This window comes from Leguminivora glycinivorella, chromosome 16 (assembly GCF_023078275.1).
Source record: "Leguminivora glycinivorella isolate SPB_JAAS2020 chromosome 16, LegGlyc_1.1, whole genome shotgun sequence".
NCBI classification, from domain to species: Eukaryota; Metazoa; Arthropoda; class Insecta; order Lepidoptera; family Tortricidae; genus Leguminivora; species Leguminivora glycinivorella.
The window spans coordinates 9,155,075-9,178,715 of record NC_062986.1 but is presented as its reverse complement, the minus strand read 5'-3'; the positions used below and the strand labels follow the sequence as shown (position 1 = coordinate 9,178,715).

Sequence of the window (23,641 nt, the reverse complement as noted above, 5' to 3'; positions counted from 1 at the left end):
TAGGTGAATCTAGTAATAAAGATGATTTGCCACCTGTGGAACTACTGGAAGCAGTGATAAACGCATTTTTTGCGTTGTAGTTTCCTCGCTATAGTGAGGCGAAAAGTTTTGTGTTACACTCGGGTGCAAATGTATTTTACTTCTCGTGTGTTAAAAAACTCGCAAGTTCAGGATTCTATTCTCGAACCCCTCGCTTCGCTCGTGGTTCAACTATAGAATCCTTTCACTTGCTCGTTTTTCAATTCCACACTCGGCGTTAAAATATAACTTTGCCCCCTTGTATAACAAATAACTATTATTAATATAAAAATAAAATAATTACAATTAAGACATACTATATATACTAACAACTCAATAAATTAATAATTACAAATAAAATTAGAACTAAACTAAATCCACTCCTAGTCCCTCCCGCTGCACGCTGTGAGCACGTTGTGTGCATATATGACGTGTTAAAGTGCCCCTGTGGTCTATTTGCTGAATAAATGATTTGTAATTTGTATTAGTCTCTTTTTATAAATTTGACATAAACACAAAAAAATTATAGGTGCAGAGTTACAAGGTATGTGTATTAACCTGCCGGCGTAGCGGAATGGCAATCCTCGACGTTAGACGCCGACAGAAATGCAGTCTGGCTCTGTCACGCCCATACGCAAGAACGATTTGACATTTTTATTTCTTTCAAATCAAAATCAAAAATCAAAAATATTTTATTGTATAAACATGGGTACATAAAGATCTTAGGTAATGTTGTTTAGTTTCGCCATATCTTGCCTTACAAAGGCGTACAATATTTATTTATATTACAAAATTTGTTTTAGACTTTAATCGCCTACTGCTGAGCACATGCCTCTCCTCGTGACACCACTTATCCCGGTCTTGGGCTAGTCTTATCCAGAAACGGGCCAAAGTTTTTCGACGATCGGACGACACCCAACAGTGAAAATCCAAAAGCGGTAACCAGCAGTCTCTCAAAATTCTAACGCCGTGTCTTGCGTGGGCGTCGGTCGCGCGACCGTCGCGTCTCATACTTCCATATCGATAAGGTTTGATTTCGTATGCGTCGCATCGCCGTCGCGCGACCATCGCGCGACCGTCGCCCACGCAAGCCACGGCGTAACCCACTGGCTATGACTCTGGTACTTAGGTATCGTTTGATATTTTTATCGGGGACGATGAAATTTTGCAATAGCTCGTCACCGTAGTGAAAGCTACAAATTAAGAAATCTTGTCCTACATGTTACATGTTGCATGATAGAAATAAATACTTCATTGTAACCTTAAAAGTATTTGCGACAATAAATGACTTTTTTTATTAGCAGTCATCGTCAGAAGCTAAGGCGCATACGAGGTTCTGCCACACCGCAGCCATTTTGTATATTATCCGAAGCAGTATGTAAATGCGCCGGTCCAGAGCAGCAGGATTTCTAATGTAATTGACAGCTAGATTGAGATTGTTTCGACCATCGCGTTGAGGGTTCGACCCTTCAATTTTATATGCGTGCATGTATAATTTTGATGCGATTATCGATTGCCACGTTCACAGATTTGTGAATGAGTGAGGGACATCTAAATAAGATACTGTTTTATTTTTTAGTAATGATTTATCCACGGTAAAAAGTTATTCCTATGGCCGTACAATACAACTGACTTTTTGTTTTCCACTTTTAGTGTTTAAGTTTTCCATATCAAAAAATTCTAAATTTTAAAGTTTTCGTGAAGAATACTAAGAAATAACTTTTTCCCCTCACTAGCTCGGAAACACGTGTTTTGTCCTTTAATACCAGCGGGTAAAAACGCATTTTATCCACTAGTGGGTAAAGTAATTTGACCTTGAATAAAGTCAAATTAACTGCTTTAAAATTGATAAAAGTAGGTGAATATAGTAATAAAGATGATTTACCACCTGTGGAACTACTGGAAGCAGTGATAAATTAATTTTTTGCGTCGTAGTTTCCGCGCTATAGTGAGGGGAAAAGTTTTGTGTTACACTCGGGTGCAAATGTATTTTACTTCTCGTGTGTTAAAAAACTCGCAAGTTCAGGATTCTATTCTCGAACCACTCGCTTCGCTCGTGGTTCAACTATAGAATCCTTTCACTTGCTCGTTTTTCAATTCCACACTCGGCGTTAAAATACAACTTTGCCCCCTTGTATAACAAATAACTATAAAAAGACTAAATGAATGCGTATCTTGGAGGCCTAGCCAAGATGACTATCATTCCCAGAAAACGAAAGGAAACACTAGTACATGTACTTTCAGCTGCAAAAGTGCATGGCGAATTTATCAATGAATTCATTCATAATTTCTCCATGCACTTTGGCAGCTGATAGTAGGTACCAACTCGTAATTTTTCATATACCTATTAGTTTGTTTGTTTCGTGTTTTGCCAACGATTGTCAGTTAGTCTAAGTCCCCCAGTGATATAAACGCTTCCATTAGGAAACTACAAATTCCACGAACAGCAAGTAGGTCAGCTTTCCGCATGTCCCCGGGCTCTCGGTATTAGGAGATTGGACGACCTACTACACACATTGACAATTACGCTATTAAAACATATAAAGGTTGTTGCCCATTGATTTTTTTTTGCCACTGCGGGGCAAAGGTCTCCCTTTTCTCCCTTCATTCATTCCGGTTTGATTCCCGCTCTCGCCAGTCGCTACAAAATATATAAAGCAATAATAAGATGTGTGAAAATAAGAAAGTTCCTAAACTATGTACCCAATGTTATGTATGTTTTTCTACTTGTCGACTGTAATCTGTCAATTAGGCCACCACAGACTAAACTATAAGTGCTATCTTTTCAGTGTTGGATACTCTATGGCACTTCCAACTCAATTATAATAAGCTCATTATAGTTGACTTTAGTGAACTGTAATAATTTCAAAAATAGAACTTCATACAATTTCTATACTAATTTGCGATACCTTATTTTCCTGCATCTGAAACACATTTTTTTTTATCTGTCGCGTTATCGGCCAATCAGTACGGTTATTACATATTATAAACAATTGGTTGCTAAGTAATTTGATGTTTATACAACGGTGAACGACTCTATTAACATTAATTTTAACTTGCATGAATGATGATATTTCCGTCCATTGATGATGAAGATGATGACTCGTAGAAAAAGTATTGTATACAATAGTGATATAATTAAATTAAGCTTTTCACTCTCGTACCGTACTATTAGGCCACTCAGCAAGCTCCGTGGCCTAAACATGGTACTCGACTGAAAAGCTTTGTATTATATCACGATTGTATAAAATACTATTATAGTTGCCACTGAATACCTCTCATAGAAAATATCAATTATTTCGGGTTTAGGGCTATCTTCGTATTTTTTTGTGGCTCGTATAAAGTATATAGATTAGGGATCATCCACATATTACGTCACACCAAATTTCAGGTTTTTGGACCCCTCCCCCCCCCTATGTCACGCTTTTTTGTATCCCATTAACAGGGATTGTCACATTTAGTATGACCCCCCCCCCCCCCCCCTTACACTGTGACGTAATATATGGATGACGCCCTACAGCTATGTACCTATGCCTACTTTTTTCACTTCCTGATCCCCAAAGCTGTCGACAAATGCTTCATAACAGCGATAAGACCTGTTGCTATTCGTTCTAGTCGTTCTTCTTCGATTCCATTATATTTACTTACTTATTTATACATACATTCAAACAATTCCTTCCCTCCGATACCATCAGCTAAGCTAAAACCAGTATGTTATCAGCTCAATCAGTTTAATTAATTACTCAACTTTAAACAACAGTTAATGTCAATAAACAGTAATATAACCTACAAACCATTTCTCTTTGTCAATGCGTGTCACAATTAAAACTGGGGGATGTGCGGGCGATACGGACATATGTACAACCAATTAAATTAAAGGAATATCCATTTTATACAACGTAGGATAAAGACCAGTTTAGACATTTTGGAATGTATAATATGCGTTCTAGGGAGTTTCAGTGACATGTGATAATAAAAACAAATGACATGTCAACGTTCGTCGAGTTATCATTATGATCTCTGTATGGGGCAGTAGTATCGGACATTAAACTGTTTGGTAATGAGCATTTCAGTTTGAATATTGTTTGTACTTTTAAAAAATGTATGTATATTCAATATTTATGTTATAAAACATTTTCAATTAAATCTCGATACAGTAGCTTCCAAATTATTATATAGGTTATGACTTTAGGTGAATTTAGATGATAATAATCCACTATTATAGTTGTCCCCTATACCTATTTAAATTAAGTTTTTTACACAACAAAAAAAAAATTTGCTAGTCAATCTTAAATGTAAAATTGCCAGTAATTTATTATGTTGTTGTTTAAATACTTTTTTCTTATTTACAAGTACCACATTGTTTGCCACCGACGTGGCATGTATATATAAAAATATTTTACTTAATAGGCACCATTTTCCGATAACAAATGTTTGGATTTAATTCAATCAAATCCATTTCTGTAATGTGTAGCTATATGTTTTTTAACCAGTCCGCGTAAGTTTTAACTTATCACTTCAATATCCACCTCAAATTAAGATCGTAAAACCGAGTAATTAATTTTATAATCAGTAAATTTTGAAGTAATGCACCATACACCGCTGCTCCACATGGTAGGACTTATAATTGGTGTTAACAAACGTAATAGACATTTGATCTCGCGCAGGCGACGGCACGGCGCGAGGGCGCGCCGCGATGCTCGCTTGTTTTATTACGGCGATGACTTGACAGATATTATCCGTGATGAAAATAAAATTGTCGAATAAAGGAAAAATGATAAAGGAAGGGTGTTTATGAGCACTTTATCGGTTGGTTTTTGGGGTAAGATGATTAAGTCATTGTTTTATGAGAGGTTGCAAGTAAGTAAGTAGTTTGCATCACAGTTGAAGAGAATAGTATACTTACGGTAAAAATACAATTAGTCTTTGATATACAGGAGGAAAAAACAGCTTGAGATAATCATTTTACATATAAACTGCAGAATAGAAAGTGTATGCTAATGAAAGCTATCAGAGTTTGAAATACTACTTACTACTGATCTGAATTTGTAGTTTTCATAATATCTTTAGAATTTAAAATTAAATTATACTTATTTATAGGCTATTTCATTTGGGTCGTAGTTACCTACTTACAAATGGATACCTAGCTTTTTCAAACATAACCGTCTAGAGATTAAAAATATGCAGGTACGAGTAAGTAAGTGAAAGCGTAAAATCCCTTAAACTAACCTTAAATAACGACAATTTTCATTCAATATTTTAAAATTATTAAATCTCAAAAATTTGTCTTGCAGTGAGGGTCCCAACTGCTAAACATTATTTCAAGAATTAATTGTCAAATATATTTCGAGTTTGTACAGTTTTATGATAATTGTGCTAACGCCCCCGCTTTGAGTGTTTTATGAACGTGCCCCCTAAACGCAGTATCAGTGTAAGGGGGTTGTAGGTCTTGGGCGTATGTCCCCTTTCGAAGTCAGTTCCAGTTCCAGCTAGGGATTGCGAAAAGAACTGGTTTTATATAGGAAATAAGACCTGGGGGCCGATTTTTGAGTCTCACTGTCACTAAAATACCGGTTGAAAACGGTGAATTGCCTATTATTTTCAGTGACAATTTTCTGAATTCGAACACCGTGAGACTCAAAAATCGGCCCCCTGATCCGGTTTTCTATAGGAAAATCAAAGGTATTTGAATGATAAATTTTTTTCTAGTTTTTTTGCGTCATGTGAGATATTTTTGAACTTTCAACAATACGGGCGATAAATTATTATACTAGACATAGAATACATTAAATTAAGAGGTGTTTATAAGTTACTCTTAATTTTCACCCTATAATTATACAATACAATTTTAATAAAAGTACTTTAAATACATATTTTTAAGTCCTATATTAACCACTGTTAAAAGATTCGCCCGTCTGTCTCAAATATTTTCTTCTTTTTCAACTCATACCCTCCATTGTCAGATTTAAGTACCTACGTCATTTAAAACGAATAACAAGCTTTGTTTGTATTTTTATCCGGATCCGGTAGTTCCGAAACACTGTCGGATCCGTCCGGATAACCAGATTTGCCGGACCGGATTGCAATCCCTATTTCCTGCTTAACGGTGTGTTTTAGTGCGCGCTGAATTTGATGTTAATGTACGTTCTGTGTTCATATCGCTGTTACTAACCGTCATGGCGAAGAGTTTTTTTATAGGGTCCTTCAGAAATATGCGCAAATAATGTAGGTTATATTTTTTACAACTTTCACATATTTTAGCTTTAATTTAACAAATTTCTTGTACTTAATCAAAATTAAGTAAACATTTTTGTTTAAATATAATTTTACATTTATACTTACATAATTATGTATTTGGATTTAAAGGTACCGATTTTTTTGCCTACATACCATCTCACTACAATAGGGTCTCACGGGCCTCACGGCTAAAAGGAGTCGTCGGTAAAACAAAACTTTTCAAAAGTTTAAAAGATATGGTTTTGGTATTTATTATTATTATTAAATCATTTATTTCAGGCAACTTTAGTCCATAGATACACATATTCACAAAAGAAAAGAAAGAAAGAAAAGAAAATTACAATGAAAACTTAGGTACTAATATCAAATTAAATTAAATTAAATTTGGTTTTATGGTTAAACTTATACATTTGCATATGCCAATGTATAAGTTTTGTCAATAATATAAATTTTGTCTGAAGAAATTCCACTTTTTCCACTACCGGTTCGGTATAATATGACATAGGATATGATAGTGACATCTTTCTCACATGCTAAAAGCGTTATTCGAATACGGCAGTACGTGTACAAGACGGCTTAAATCTTTGGCATGTAAAGACGAAGTATACAAGTATACAAGAAGGGTAGATATGTATCACATACATTGTTTTGAACACCCACACGCTTCCACAAGCAGCAATACTACTCAACAAAATAACACTGCTTTCGTGACCACGCCGTGTTCACTGGGTTTAACACCTTATAAATCTTCCCATAAAATATACAACTCTGTTGCTTTCGGCCATTTACATTCTTTGTAGCCCAAAGTCCGATCTTGATATAATTAACAAACACATGTTTTATTGAGTTGGGGAGAACCTAGCGGGTTGTTATACTTGTTATTTTCTACAGGAAATATTTGTCTAAAGTTACAAAGTATTGCGTCAGAAATTTCAGTACTGTTCATGTAAGTTAGTTTATTTTATATAGCTTTATTACCTATACTAATCGAGTCGATAATTATGTTCCTGTTTTTAGAGACTTCCCATCGTGCTTCACAGGGCTTTGGCTGCAGTCATTAATGCGGTACTGCATACATTGCACACACATCATAGACTTTTTTTATTCTAATGTTTTTATGTATCGTATTAAGTAATCTTTATTTATTGTGAATTTACGAAACAAAAGGGCAAATTATTACTGCCGTTTATTTCTTTAGGAAATCTAAGTAAAGTTTTTGATGCGAGATTTAAAAACTTACAGTGTAAGCAGGTTCTTGTTGATATGTTTTCTATTAATAACTATCAAACATACTTAAGTAACTATATGTGGCTTTTGTTAAGTGGTGAGATTTAGTGCGTTTTCACATTATCCGATCCGATATCGGATGTCGGACCGATATCCCATACATTACAGGATCTTGGATTTTTTCTATTGAAATCCTTCCGACATCAGATATCGGATAAGATAATGTGAAAACGCCTTAAGCATTTAACAATTATGCTTAATGAAATTCAAAATAATTATACTTTTCCCTCTATGGGATAAGTTCGTCTTTGTACTTCGCATCTCAATGTATGTTATTTTTAATGTGTTTTTGTACAATAAAGAGTTACTACTACTACTACTACTACTTTTATTTTATGAAAAAAATAAAACTCTTCGGCAAACTGGTGAATTGAATTTCAGACTTCAGATGTTTATCGTTTCTCCTTTAATCCTTCCACGAAACCATTTTAGTATTAACTTAATAGACCTATAGTAATCCAAGAGGGCGCTTTAAGCGAAGTTTTAAAACCTGCAGGCCTATTTACACTCGCCCTCGGATAGATTGAGACGGGAGCCCTAACGGTTTTTTTGTGTCGGTGTAAATCTTAAGACGCGTTTACGATGTTCAACGTGTGTTCTGTTGTGAGGGATGAAGCGAACTTTGACTTTCACTAAGTGTATTGTAATTTGAGTAAGAAAATATTTGCGAAAACATGGCACTGAAATATGAATCGTTAATTAATCTATAATATAAGTCCACAGTTCAAATGGGACTGGGCAGGCCATGTCTGCCGTATGCATCCACAGAGGTGGGCTAAAGTAGCCACAGTATGGATGCCGCAAGACGGACGAGGATCTGGCAGGCCCAAGCGGAGATGGCGGGATGACCTGGATATATCTCAACGACTGGCCGGAGATCGCCTAGAATCGGGACGAGTGGAAATCAAAGGCCTTTGCCCAGCAGTGGGACACAATGTAGGCTTGTAATAAAAAAATAATAATAAACCCCAGAAATAATAAGAAACAGGGCAGCTTGTGGCTGAATGGGATTGGCGTCCCGTGGGTCCCATGCCTCCGAGAGTCGGTCAGGCCCCTCCCTCTGGCTTGCCTTCACTGACCGGCCGGAGTGAACACTGAACAGGGGCCGCAGGACTCTCACCTTTGGCTTGTCCGGAGTGGGGTGCCAGAGCTATATGCTCGCAGGGTGGAAGTGAAATATGCATAAGACGCACACAGTGGCTGTTTCGTACAGACTGGGTAGAAAGCGGCACACACCTCTCCACACCCTGAGCCTCTCACGCTATGTTGTGCCCTTGTCGCTCCATGCGAGCGGCCGTTTTCGAGGACCCATATAGTGAGTTGGGGAGTCACCGCCTGCCTATTTTTTCATGTTTTATATAACATATGATCAAGGCAGGTGCCATATACCTTTCCATAGACCGGTCACAAGTACATTAGCATCTCAACCCAATAGCCCAGTTTATTTTGTTTCTTTTCATTGCAATAGTTCTACACTAACCGGGGCTTGTCCTTGGGTGCATTACTATTAGTGCATACAGGGATAAGCGTCGGTTGGTGTCACATCACCTTTTAAATTAAATTATCTTAAAGGGCCTCTGCGCTGTTGGCTTCGGTCCCACGCACGCCTTCCAAATGTCCGGGACCCCATGGTCCCGAGATAAATAAAATAATAATAAGTCCACAAACGGTTAAGAAATCTGATCTAATCGGAGGGTAACCAGATACAGAACATCCCGAGCCCTTCCTTCTCGTTCGTTCAGCAAGTGCATTGGATATTTTTAGTATTTTTATTAATTATTCAATAAGAGTGATACGAGTTTCTTTGACGCATAATATTTGATGTCATAATATGTCATCCCTAAGACTTCTGATACCAAAGTGTTTTTAGCAATTTCACCTTGAATTGAATTTGTCTTCAAATTGTCATCATAAACTATAACATTCACTTCTTTTTTTTTTTAATAATAAATGGGCTTACTCTTGGCCACCACTAGCCAAAGGCAAAGACGTGGCCTACGATGGAGTGAGCTCGCCCAGAAGATGCCTGTTCACTCTTGATTTGAGGGTTGCCGGGTTATATGAGCTCGGAAATATAGCCGCCGGCAAGGAATTCCACTCCTTGGCAGTGCGCATAAGAAAAGAAGAAGTAAAGCGCTTCGTGCGGATTCGTGGAATATCTACCAAGTAAGGATGGAGACCGGCCGTGCGTCTAAGAGTCCGATGGTAGAATGGGGACGGTGGAATAAGCTCGTGTAGCTCTTGAGCACACTCCCCGAAGTGCAACCTGTAAAACACCGACAGACTGGCGATTTTCCACTAAAATCTTATGACTTGCACCCAAGTTTTCTTAGCAGACCTTTGCCATAACATCCCATGAACAGTAAAACAACCTTTAAGACGATCGTGAAATTTTTAACGTCCACACGGTCAAGATTTAAAGTAACGGTCATGGTATTGCTTTAGGATTTTGGTGGTAGTTAAGGGTATTTTTGTTCTGCCCAGGAATGCACAAGTTGCACAAAATTTCATAATTGGACAATGAGAAAATTCTCATGCAAATTGTCATACATTGATTAGATAAGGTGAGTAGGTACCTAACGATTAGTGCACAGCTCAACAAATTCGTCGATGCTATAGCAAGATAAGTCGGTTAACATTATTTTAAGACTTCGGTCAAACTTTTTATCACTGTTTTCTTGTTTAACCCGATACCCGATTAGGTAATTTTAGAAGAACCAGCAAATGTTAAACCTCGGTCTCTTTATTGAAGCAAAAGTGAATAGGCTATTACTGCTTCGGTGAGCTCCGTCTTAGACTTTGTTTTTACTTTCCATTAGATGTGACTAGGGTCAATCGCCGATCAGTCTAAATAAAAAAATGTTTTGTCTTTACGAATGCCCGTCAAATGTCCAGATCCAAATTTATTTTGATTCTTAAATGCTTTTGCACTATTAAATTGAATTGCAGGCAGACCATACTTATTACACATACGGAAACCATGCGATCACCAAAACCAACATAGATTTATCGAGAAATTATAACACGAACACCATCAAGCCATAAAAAGACATTTTTGTTTAAATCGAATTTTGCGTATCAAATTGCGAAATAAAATTACAAATTGATTCTTCACCAAGTTTATAGACTGCATGAAATATTATATTACTTTTCTGCGATTTTGCAATTTATTTTAACATCATGAGGGTTTGGATTAGCTGGTTGTTCCTTTTAACGCGATACGCGATAGGCGAACCCGAACCTGAGTTGACTTCACCAGGTAATTATCGAATGTGGGAAAAGCTGGGACCCATGTCCCGGGCGTCAAATCCTGCTGGCTCCAAATTCGAATGTCGTCGAATCCAATGGGGCACCAATTCCTCATTTTTGTAGTTTTTATCCCCTCCTCGAAAAAAGTCTAGATCCGGCACTGGCGTTCAATGTCAAGAGGGTCCTTATGGTACATCTGCATTAACCTCCTGTGTGCGAGAAGCTGATGTATATAAAAAATAGTACGGACCCCCCGTCCGTACTATTTTCCCCCCCGACTTACGACGATAAAGAATTTACTAATTTAAGTATCTATATTTAGCAAATATATTCCGGATGTCAATTCGGTGCCTTGTTTCATCCGCTGCTATTAAAAATCCATTTACTCATTTACTTGAATTCTTAAATAATTGCTGGTGCATACCGTCAGTGAGTCAGATGTTGAACTTGGAAACCATGCGATCATCATCAGACATAGGCCTTTCCATTCCTCCACGCCCATCCCATCAGACATAGCTAGCCTCCTCTCCATTCCTCCACACCTGTCAGCCCATTCCCATCCGCATCCAGTTCTCGCCAGCTAATTGTTATAATTAAGAAAATATAGATACTAGAGAACCATATGACACTTAATAAAATCTCAATTCCGTTTAATAAAAACAAATTTAACTTTTCCCTTAATTTTTGGTTGACGGCTTACCACGACCTCGGGTGTTAGCGGGCTTCCACACCATAGTTAGTCTCGCCCAGCGATCATACCAGATAAATATATTTTAAATAAACTGGAAATTATTTCTTACTCTGAACTATTAATAAGAATAATCTATTCGTTATTACATTTGATTTTTTATTATTTTTCAGTCGCAACTACAGAAAGAAGTACACCGGAACCCATATCATCGCCAAGTAAGTATCTATAAAATCATTATCACTTAATTTATATTATATCGTATCTCTAGTGTACATTTTGTTCAGATATGTATTGTAATGGAACTTTCCAGTAAGCCTCACTTTTGTATGGTATTTCGATTAGCGCACCATGCGGGAAGTTTTGGAAACACCTTATATAAACAAATCTACACTTGGGACCCCGAGGCGTTCGACTCTTTCATTGATATGATGATCATCGTCATCTCTTTCGTTGATATAATGATGATGATCATCTCTTTGATTGATATGATGATCGTCATCATTTCTTTGATTGATATAGTGATGATCATCACATCTTAGATTTATATGATGGTGATCGTCATCTCTTTCGTTGATATAATGATGATGATCATCTCTTTGATTGATATAATCGTCGTAATTTCTTTGATTGATATAGTGATGATCATCACATCTTAGATTTATATGATAATGATCTCATCTCTTTCGATTGAATTCATCTCTTTGATTGATATGACGATCATCATCATCTCTTTGATTAATATAATGATGATCAATATATCTTTGATTGAATTGATGATATGCTCTAAAACAAAGTGTCGGACCCTGACTAAGGTAGTTCATCTCATAGAATTATGATTGAATTTAAAATTGATGGGTTTTATACTTACGTAAGTTATCACAACTAATAAAATTAAGATAGGTCTTAAATAGAGGGAGATCTCAAGCTCCTTAGTACTTAGCCTATTTGTTAATGAGGTTTCTTAACTTTATTGCACAAATAAACATATTTATTTAATATCAGATATGTATTTATTGAGATATTATTTTCATGAATCGAATAATTTTATGTTTATGATTATTTACTATTAATTATTATAGAACTCGGTTTTATACTATGTAGTCGATATTTATAGTTAGTTAATATTTCTTCTGTATTCGTTTAAAATATAAAAATGGTTTATTATTATCTATTTAGTATATTTTGCGATAAAGTAAGGAAGTAGATACTTTTTTGTACAACCGAAAACAAACATTTAATACAACAGAAATAGTATCTACAAAGGCGAACGTTACTTATCCGTAATAGGAATCTCTTCCAGTCAAACTGTAGCCTATAGGTACTTTGTATCATTAGTAGTTCACTAAAGTTTAAATTCAATGCATTAATTTATATTTAGCGCACATACAGTTAATTTATTTGTATGTACAAAATAACGAAAATTCTGTGTTAACCATAAAAAACTAAATTTATTATAATAATGTTACAGATTTAGCAACTGCACAGACTGATGTATTCCGTCGTAAGTGCATTCTTTATTATTATTATATTAGATATTTATGTATTTTTATTCATCATTAATATTTTTTTATTAAGATCCTTAAAGGTCTTTGCAAGCGTCCATATGCTGCAATGACTACTTAACTTTATCAGGCAGGCGTGGCATAAAAAATATCCATAAGTTATGATAACTTACGTAGTAATGGCGTTTAGTTATAAATAATACCAAAGACCTATATAACTTCGTAAAGACCGATAAAGTCTAAGAAAAAAACGTACCCCAAAACCATACAGAAAAAGGTACGGTGAGCTAGATGGCGATACACCTTTGGGGTACGCTCGGCTAGATGGCGCTAATATTAATATTTGACATTTTAAAACATATCAAGCAAAGAATATGGGCCAAATTGTCAAAACTGAGGTTCAAAAGTTTTAAGCTTGTGTCGAGAGATGGCAGTCTATGCACTGTGATTACATATTTTACTTTGACAGTCATTCTCTATAATACTCGATCCTCTTTGATAATACTTATTGAGTTTATTTATCCCATTAGGAAGTTATTTTAGAATATGACAAATACAATGTTATGAGGAAAAATACTTCTTTGATATTTAATCTTTTGTTTAGTATTTTCAAAAGAAATCTGATATTCCACTAACGCATCTTTTGTTACGCTGTTGATCATATTAAATCTTTCAATGTATTTTTATTTCTCTTTTCAGGTACTCTCTTCGATAAACTGGATTATTGGTAAGATTAGCGTCTGGATAAACATAGATTACACTCTTTAAACAAAAGCGAGACTTAAATGGTATGGATGGAAACTGTGAGTGCCTAAACGACGTTTTACGCGTGGTTTGCGTGGACGGCGATCGCGCGACGGCGATGCGACGCGACGGCAACGGTCACGCGACCGTCGTCCATGCAAGCCACAGCGTTAGGTTAAAAAAAAACCGGCCAAGTGCGAGTCGGGCTCGCGCACAAAGGGTTCCGTAGCAGCAAATATAATAAACTTATTATGTCAATTTATACACCTGCCAAAATTACAGTTAAATCAACCTATCTCAAAAACTATAAGAGATACTTTGATCAAACCAAAAATCGTTGAAAGAGTTAATTAGCATGCATCACCTCTATTTTTTTTAGAATTTTATACCCCGTAGTTATAAAAATAGAGGGGGGGGACATACTTTTTACGACTTTGAGAGCTGATATCTCAAAAACCGTTCACTTTAAGAAAAATGTTTTTTAGAAAACTTTATATCATTTTAAAAGACCTTTCCATTGATACCCCACACGGGTATGTACATCGAAAAAAAATTTTCATCCCTCAGTTACATGTATGGGGGCCCCACCCCCAATTCTTTTTTTTTTACTATTTAGTGTCATAATTTTGTAGCGGTTCATACAACACATATTCCCATCAAATTTCATCACTGTAGTACTTATAGTTTCCGAGTAAATCGGCTGTGACAGACGGACAGACGGACAGACGGACAGACGGACAGACGGACATGACGAAACTATAAGGGTTCCGTTTTTGCCATTTTGGCTACGGAACCCTAAAAACGTCAATTTCTACAGTGACATATTCATGCGGTATAGAGATTGCAATTTTGATGTTTCAAATTAGAACAGTTTTGTATTACAGATGTATTGTGAAAAGCTTTTCCTTCGTATTTTTACGGATACGTACGAACATGTCATGCTATTTCAGTCAGTCTGAGTACAAGACGTACTGACACTATCTGAACGAGCATTACAAACACGAATGAAAAGAAAAGCTTTTTGTACTACATCTGTATAACGTTTACAGTTATTTATCTAATACGATATACTTTTATGAGTTTTACGAGCCAGAAAGCAAAGCGGTGTAGAAAAAGCGAAACTCACATGGTTGATCGTATCCGTAATAATAATATTATAATGGGAAAGTGTGTTTGTCTGTTTGTTTGTCCATCTATCACGGCTAAACAGAGCGAGAAATTGACGTGATTTTTTAAGTAGAGATAGTTGAAATGATGGAGAGTGGCATAGGCTACTTTTTGTCTCTTTCTAACCCCCCACTTCCCTAAAATAGGAAAGGTGGGGTGGAAGTTTGTATGGAAAATTCCGCAATTTTTAGGGTTCCGTAGTCAACTAGGAACCCTTATAGTTTCGCCATGTCTGTCTGTCCGTCCGTCCGTCCGTCCGTCCGTCCGTCCGTCCGTCCGTCCGTCCGTCCGTCCGTCCGTCCGTCCGTCCGCGGATAATCTCAGTAACCGTTAGCACTAGACAGCTGAAATTTGGTACCAATATGTATATCAATCACGCCGACAAAGTGCAAAAATAAAAAATGGAAAAAAATGTTTCATTAGGGTACCCCCCCTACATGTAAAGTGGGGGCTGATTTTTTTTTTTATTCCAACCCCAACGTGTGATATATTGTTGGATAGGTATTTAAAAATGAATAAGGGTTTACTAAGATCGTTTTTTGATAATATTAATATTTTCGGAAATAATCGCTCCTAAAGGAAAAAAAGTGCGTCCCCCCCCTCTAACTTTTGAACCATATGTTTAAAAAATATGAAAATTGAATTTAACGCCAGCGAAGACGCGGCCAAAAGCTAGTTTCTAATAATTCGGATTGTATACGATTAGGCTTTTTATATATTTGAGTATAAATATTTATACATACAAGTAACTAATATTATTTGTTATTGCAGGAGTGGAGAGTCTTTGAAAGTAACAAAATCAAATAAGGACTGCAAAGAAAATAACAGAGAATTGTAAGATTTCACCCAAAGTATTTTCTTTATTAATAACCATTAAAACATAATAAAAACACTCAAATTAAAATCTTACAAATAAATAAAATTAACTATAACTAAGTAACTACTTCAAATAGGAAATAATAAAAATAGAACCCAATTATAAAAAGAAAAAACCATCTATCAAATCCGCCTGCGGCATGGTGCCCATTATGCTGGCGGCATTTCCTCGCTGTATCGCCAGGGCGATACGTTGCGAGAAATACGCGCCAGCTCTGGGTGGCTAGCCGAATGGCACAATCGCTCACGAAACGCTCACGAAACGAAGCGCTAGTAGATATCTATCTCTATCGCGCTTGCGTATTGGCGCGACAGAGCCAGCGGCGTATCGCTTTCGTTTGGCGTCGGAGAAATGCCATTCGGCTACGGGGCCTGGGTGGCTAGCCGAATGGCACAATCGCTCACGAAACGCTCACGAAACGAAGCGCTAGTAGATATCTATCTCTATCGCGCTTGCGTATTGGCGCGACAGAGCCAGCGGCGTATCGCTTTCGTTTGGCGTCGGAGAAATGCCATTCGGCTACGGGGCCTGGGGTCTTCAGTAGACTCGATAAGCCGTGCCGACAGGCTTAATTGTAAGAATTTTCTCCAAAAATCATGGCTTACTTATTCGCAAATTTTCAGGAAATCCCACCTTTTTTAGCATCTTATTGTTGGTAACTGTGAGTGTGAATTTGCACGCAACTGCAAAGTTGGTGTAAAGTTTTCATACAAGTTGCAGCTGGATTGCAGTTACAGATATAGGAGGGAAGGAGATCGGACATCCCGGCGATTTCTATCGAATATTTACATACTTTATTTTTAAATTAAAGGAAAAATGGAAAAATTCACACCTCCGGCAGGACTCAAACCTGCGACCTTTGGGCCAGAGGTGTGAATTTTTCCATTTTTCTTTTAATTTAAAAATATGTAATATCGCTCGCAGACGTTTCTCCGTGATAAAAAAAATACACTGTCGCAAAATCTCGAACCCACACACACTTTTAGACAGATATTCCTATTGGGTCTTTGCGCGTCATGTTCATTTCTATGTACATGCGAACCACCAGCGAGTTGTGTCATCACGCACACAACGACAGCTGTATGATGAATGAGCTTACAACTGCGACACGTTCACCGGCGGAGTGTCCGTTCTCTAGTATTACATATGCTCTGTGGTTTGCAGTTCATTGTATCGGCATGAATAAATTAATGAATTATCATACATGACAATCACTTCATACCCTAATATTAAAGAATCTGTCCGTAAAAAGAAGAATCAAGGAAGAGCCTTACCTACACATTTCGTAACTCTTCTCTTTACGTACAGACTGGGAATAGGCTAGTTTCCTAATAGTCAAATCAGCTCCTTTTTAAGAACTGTCAAAACGATTTGCTAATATGGAATTACTATGAAATACTGAGGAGTGACGTCACGGTCAATTCATTTACTTTATATCTTTCTCTTTGACTTATTAAATAGAAATTATGTTTAAACTTAACTACTGTCCATGTTTTTCTTCTAATTATGGGGTGCTTTATTTCGTGCACTTCATAAAATATTTTATTTTAAGTATAGGAAACTAGCCTATTATAATAGTCAGTTAATACCTAGCCATGCCATGCTTTATGTATCTATCAGGTAATATGAATATTGAATATTTACCGTTTTTTCAGCAATATTGATGACAGCACTGCAAAAAATGAGACTTCAAAAAAGAAAAAAAGTGGCAGAAGAATTAATCAGGTTTACGATCCAAAATCCGTCGAAGAACACGAAAAGTAAGTGTCTTACTCTACTACCTAAATGAAACAACTACCTAAATAGAGATGAAACAATTTTTCTTTTATACTGCACTGTCACATGTAAATCTTCTTAGTGTACTTCTTCGCTAAATATTTGGGCATCAAGTTACAATTCGTATGAAATTACTTTGCCCGTGTGGTGACGGGTTCAGAATTTCACCACCCCCTTTCTTCCCGTGGGTGTCGTAAAAGTCGACTGTGGGATATGGCTTTAATCGTGGCGTAGGCGAGAGGCTGGCAACCTGTCACTGCAATGTCACAATTTCGTTTTCATTCAACCGCGTTTGCCAAGAGTGGCACTGAAACTCGAGTAGTTTCATATGTGCTCTGTCTACCCCTTTTATAGGATACAGCGTGATTGTATGTACTTTGCACTCTTGTGGATAAAATGAATTTTTGTTTTTGTTTTTTAATATGCTGTGAAGACGCCATTTGTTAACCACAGTAAAAATATTATTTTATATCACTTATATTTTCTTTTAGGTCTACGAGATATGCGGAGTGGGATGGCGAGTGAGTACTAACTTTATATATATACAATAAGCGTAATTTTTTTGTTTGACTTCTTGTAATAGCAATCGAAAAACTTGAAAATTAGACTATTGCCGGACCTGATTGCCTGGCTTTGCAACCAGGCTACACTCTGATATAATTTTGCCATACGATTAAATAAATAGGACTATGAGCGCCGACAGTTGTTTGAAACCTTGAATCTTGAGCGCTGGAAGGATTTCAATGAACGATGGTGAATCAAGCTATGCTAACGAGTGCAACACAAAAGTTTTCACCACATGTTGTAATAATCACACTCTAATCAAAAATGATGATAAATAAATGATGATGATGATGATGATGATGATGATGATGATGATGATGATGATGTGATCCTGTTATCCCTCACTAGGACATAGGGCTCTTAGAAGAATCTTCCACTTTTCACGATCCTGGGCGGCTAATTCCAAATCCTCCCAGCCTAGTCCACTTGCGCCAGCCTCCTTCTCCACTGACCGCCTCCTCCACGTGGTACAAGACCGTCTACTGCCAGGTGATTGCCAGCAGAGACCCTGCTTGGACAACACATGCCCTATCTATCGCCATTTCCTTGCGCGTATTTCCTGACCCATGGGTTTTTGTCATCTGCCACAATCCGCAAAAAATATAAATACTTATAAGCATTTAATTATTTATCCACATTCTAGATTGTAGGTGCAATATTCCCATCAGAATTCAACAAATGCAATGCAAAAAACGAGCTAGTGTCGACTCAATTTGTCGGCTGTAGAAAATATAATAATATCGTGTTGAACTCTTAAAGCATTGATTTAGGCATTCATATTTTTGCATAACTTTTTTACTTACAAGGTTTATTTCTTTCGAATCTAAGGCATACCAGCCACATGCCCGAGGAACACAGCAATGAAACTGCAAAAGCGCAAAAACTCAACGGATACACGGTAAATACCAATTTTTGATTATGGCTATAAGTACTAGTACTATACCATCACATTTCACTACGAAAGTAAAGCCTGACCAAAATGTATGACTACGCGGAATTTCATTGGAACTAAATTCTTCATACTATACTGAACTGTCATCTCACCTCATACATCAGAATAACAGGATAACTGCGCCCTCTTGACCATAGTCATATATTTCTGCACCGATAGCATGGTCGCGCGATAAACGATAAAACATCAGGCCGTCCCTATCGCACTTACTAATAGGTCGTTTTAGGTACATACCTTGTTATATTATTAAAACCTGACGCCACGCTACTAGACTCGACGCGTATTGAATCGAATAAAATTGTAGGTATTATTTTCTATACATAGAATCGCACTATGAATATGTATTTCTGTGTCGCGTCGATTTAACGCGTTAAACGTTTAACGTGTTGAACGTTTAATGCTGTCAGTTGGAAGTTGCAACAGAAGTTTCACTTCAAAAACAGTTTTTTGAATCGGGCCAACATGCGTCGCGTGCGGCGTGGCTGTGGTATCGATTTTTATGGTTTTAATAATATGTTTTGACCTTAAGAGCCCTTATAAAAATTGTTTTGTGAGCCACAGGAACGGAGGTACACCGTAGGTCATACTGTAAAGTTTTTAGTTAGTCCCCCGGGTAACCGACCCCGAAATTGCGAAAAAATGTGTCTGTTCGTTCAAGAGCGTTCATACATTTTAGTTGTTTGATATCATTGTCTATAGCAATTTCTCTTTCGCGATGTTGGGGGTGATCCCGTAGTAAACGTTGCTTAGTACCTAGACCTATGGGAGTCTGAGGTTTTTAGTGGCTGACATGCTTTATAAAAGAAAAATTAAATTACAGCTGCTCGAAGACATGACAGAGCTAATGGAGCAACTAAAAGCAAACACGTCAGTCTCCGTAATATCCAGAACCGCCGAATACCACAATATAGTGCTGGTCAAAATAAGTGCCAAGCACTCATCCAGGTTCTTCAGGGCTTTGGATGACAAATACGTGGATGAGAAACCAGAAAAGAAGATAATACTTATCGTTCACGGCCTCTCTCCAATGGGCTTTGCTACGGTTCCGTGCTTATTCAATAAACACAGCTTCATGAAGTTAGTGAAAATGTACGCAAAACATTTGGACAAGTTTGATATATTCTTAATACCCATGGGGAATCCTGATGGCATCGCCGATGAAACTGTAAGTTTTTTTACAATACAATACAATACAATACAATACAAATATTCTTTATTGTTCACCAATATAACAAGATTACATTAAAAAAAAGCACATAACTTTAATTAACTATGCGTTCTCTTTTATTTTTACTATATATAATTAAGAAGAAATAAGACGGGCCGCGCATTCTTCTTTTCATACAGACTCTTTAGACTTCTCAGATAAGGTGTAAGGAGGTACTAGAACCCGACGCTGTACCAATAGGTACTCGTCATCATAACTTGAATGTCGTTGTTTAATATTGCTTGTCGACTACCTGCAGCTGAAAATTGTCGACTATTCTCAGGAAATTCAAATTTCAAACAAATAATAGTCTAGGTATTTTTCAACAGTGGTGCATATAAGTATTATATTTTGTTTCAATAATCAGCTCCAGTTATGGAACAAGAACAAGTCGCCACAAAAAGCGTGCGCAGGCGTGAACGTGGACCGGAACTTTGACGTCCGTTGGAACAAGAGCCACGGCATCAGTCCCTGCCTGCAGAGCTACCCGGGGCCTGCGCCCTTCTCCGAGATGGAGAGCCGCGCCATAGCTGACCTCATCCACCATTACAACCACAAGATCGTGGCGTACATACACGTCCATGCTGGGACCTATTCTCCTAGATCTTTCAAGGTAAAACATATCTAGTTATGGACCAAGAACAAGTCGCCACAAACAGCCTGCTCAGGAACTTTGATGTCCGCTGGAACAAGAGCCACGGCATCAGTCCCTGCCTGCAGAGCTACCCGGGGCCTGCGCCCTTCTCCGAGATGGAGAGCCGCGCCATAGCCGACCTCATCCACCATTACAACCACAAGATCGTGGCGTACGAGTACATACACGTCCATGCTGGGACCTATTCTCCTAAATCTTTCAAGGTAAAACATATCTAGTTATGGAACAAGAACAAGTCGCCACAAACAACGTGCTCAGGGTAAGTAGCCAAATGCACAAACGCTCACGATAATATCCCGTTTCGTAGCTATCTTTCTCTATCGCTCTTGCGTATTGGCACGACAGAGCCAGACTGTATTTCTGTCGACGTCTGGCGTCGAAGATTGCCATTCGGGTACGCCGGCAGGTATGAATGTGGACCGCAACTTTGAGTCCGTTGGAACAAGAGCCACGGCATCAGCATTCACCATTACAACCACAAGATTGTAGCGTTCATCCACGTTCATGCTGGGACCTATTCTGCTAAATCTTTCAAGGTACTTTGACAAAAAAAGAGTAGTAATTAAAAAGTGGCAACATCGTAGTGTCGTTCTTACACGTATTGATTTCAAAGAGACGACAATAATGTTGTTACCACTTTAAACGTCTACTTTTTTTTGCCAGATTAAAATTTCGTATGGATAAAATAGTAGTTTAAGCGACTGTGCAATGTGCATAATGAAGGGTAGGTAGATATTACAATTTACAACACAAGTGACCCTATAAAGGTTCCGTTTTTTTGTGAAATTATTAAAAAAAAACCATTTATTTATGTGGGTGTCGTACACGTCGACTGTGGGATATGGGTTAAATTGTGGCGTAGGCGAGAGGCTGGCAACTTGTCACTGCAATGTCATGTCTGCAATGTGGTTTCTTTTAACCGCTTAAATTGCCAAGAGTGGCACTGAAACTCGAGTAGGTAGTTAGCAGAGCCTATATTTTTATGGGATACAGGCGTGATTGTACATATATGTTTTTTTTTAATACTAAATAAATATTATTTCAAATATTAAATAAATGTCATATACAAATAAAAAGTGACCAAGGCCTCCTCCAGTGTTCCGAGCTGGAATCGAACCAGCGTACTCCGCTTACCGGGCGAATGCCTGAACCACTCGGTCATCGGTACACGACGGCAAGGGTCGAAATTTCCAAGTATATGACATTCCCGAAGGCTCGTTTATTTAATGTTTATAACATAATAGTAGTGTTACTACTTAAAAATACACGTTAAAATATTTTCAATTAAAATGATTTAATTTGTTCTTAGAAATATTTTTTCTTTCTATATTTCTAAGTGTATGTATTTATTTATGCAGGGTGACGCAGTACTGTATCCCAGAGGATACGAAGACAAGCCGATTGATGACAAGTACTCCGACTTAGACGCGGGCATCGAGGAGTCTATGAGGAATGCCGGCTTCAAAGTGTACGGCATCACACTGGCCAGCTTATACCGGTGGTATGGACAAGTCTATGGAACTAGTGTAGACTACGCCACCACGGTAAGATTATAAATATTTACCCCCTTATTCATAAATAGTTACAAAGCCATTTCTAAATAGTGCAAAGTTGCAATACACACTATTTACATAAGTACACAAAGTGTGAGTGTGTGTGTGTGTGTGTGTGTGTGTGTGTGTGATTTTATTGTAGGTAGGTGTAGGTACTGTTAATTTTAATCGGACGATATTATTTCTGTATGATTTAGTAACAAAATTATCAGGATAGTCACATTTTTTCGTCCCTTTTCACTTCGGCCATTCCTTTTCACCCCGTTTGACGATACATTATATTTATATATTCTTTTTAAATTGGCTTACTCTTGGCCAGACTAGCCAAAGGCAAAGACATGGCCTACGATGGTGTGACCCTTAGTCCGTTTTCGACTTATCCGATCCGATATAGGATGTCGGATGGATAACAATGGAAAAAAACCAAGATGGCGCCTGTAATGTATGGGATATCGGTCCTACATCTGAAACCTCCGGAAACCAAACCACCACCACGCCAACCATCGGATAATGTGAAAGTTTATTATTTTACACAGGTATATGGCATTCCATATGCAATGGAGTTCGTCTTGCAAGCTTATCAGGACTACCGTATCACCACCACCACTTCCGAAGAAATGCAGGACAACGTCCTTACCGAAGTTTGGCAAAGGGTTATCGATGTTATATTTCCCACAATTCACAAATACACGACACCGAATACAGATGAAGATCTTTAGAAGTGGCTTTAGAATAAAATATAGAGTATGTGACAGTGACAGTGGATTTTATATAATATATTGTGTTTTATTTTGGAACTTTAAATCACGTGAGAATCCATGTAAAAGTAACGTGAGTCACAACTTCATTGAGTGTTTATTTGAATAACAGCTGCAAATGAAAGGATCTATGCATATATCGGGAAAGTAATAGGTACTTATTTAGAGATAGATTATCTCTTGAACTTGCATAGTCAATAAATGGAAAATGTCATATATCGTGACTTGAGTCTTGAGTCTGAACTACTCAAGTTTCAGTGCCACTCTTGACAAAAAGGGGTTGACAGAAATCCAAAAACTGTGACATTGCAGTGACAGGTTGCCAGCCTCTCGCCTACGCCACAATTGAACCCATATCCCACAGTCGACTTCTACGACACCCACGGGAAGAAAGGGGGTGGTGA

The 23,641-nt window shown here is 37.5% G+C and overlaps 1 protein-coding gene across 2 annotated transcripts; it reads left to right on the top strand.

The window, feature by feature from the left end:
* Nucleotides 1–10,687: 10,687 nt before the first annotated feature.
* Nucleotides 10,688–23,377, top strand: LOC125234859 (zinc carboxypeptidase-like). 2 transcript variants are annotated; one of them, XM_048141276.1, is made up of 12 exons: nt 10,688–10,801; nt 11,653–11,697; nt 12,951–12,983; nt 13,684–13,711; nt 15,667–15,729; nt 17,428–17,532; nt 18,040–18,069; nt 18,941–19,010; nt 19,885–20,229; nt 20,639–20,884; nt 22,285–22,470; nt 23,016–23,377. In XM_048141276.1, exons 1-12 carry the CDS (start codon nt 10,723–10,725, stop codon nt 23,196–23,198), a joined length of 1,413 nt encoding a protein of 470 aa, XP_047997233.1. In that variant the 5' UTR covers nt 10,688–10,722; the 3' UTR covers nt 23,199–23,377. The 2 variants fall into 2 exon arrangements, with proteins under 2 accessions (XP_047997233.1, XP_047997235.1); XM_048141278.1 differs by lacking the exon at nt 12,951–12,983 and having other exon boundaries at nt 23,016–23,376.
* Nucleotides 23,378–23,641: the final 264 nt, after the last annotated feature.

Bases quoted from the DNA above. Each gene is read 5' to 3' on its own strand.
- LOC125234859 (XM_048141276.1), top strand. From the start codon at position 10,723: ATGAGGGTTTGGATTAGCTGGTTGTTCCTTTTAACGCGATACGCGATA. The intron at 10,802-11,652 runs GTAATTATCGAA...ATTATTTTTCAG, and splicing joins ACCTGAGTTGACTTCACCAG to TCGCAACTACAGAAAGAAGT. The intron at 22,471-23,015 runs GTAAGATTATAA...TATTTTACACAG, and splicing joins GTGTAGACTACGCCACCACG to GTATATGGCATTCCATATGC.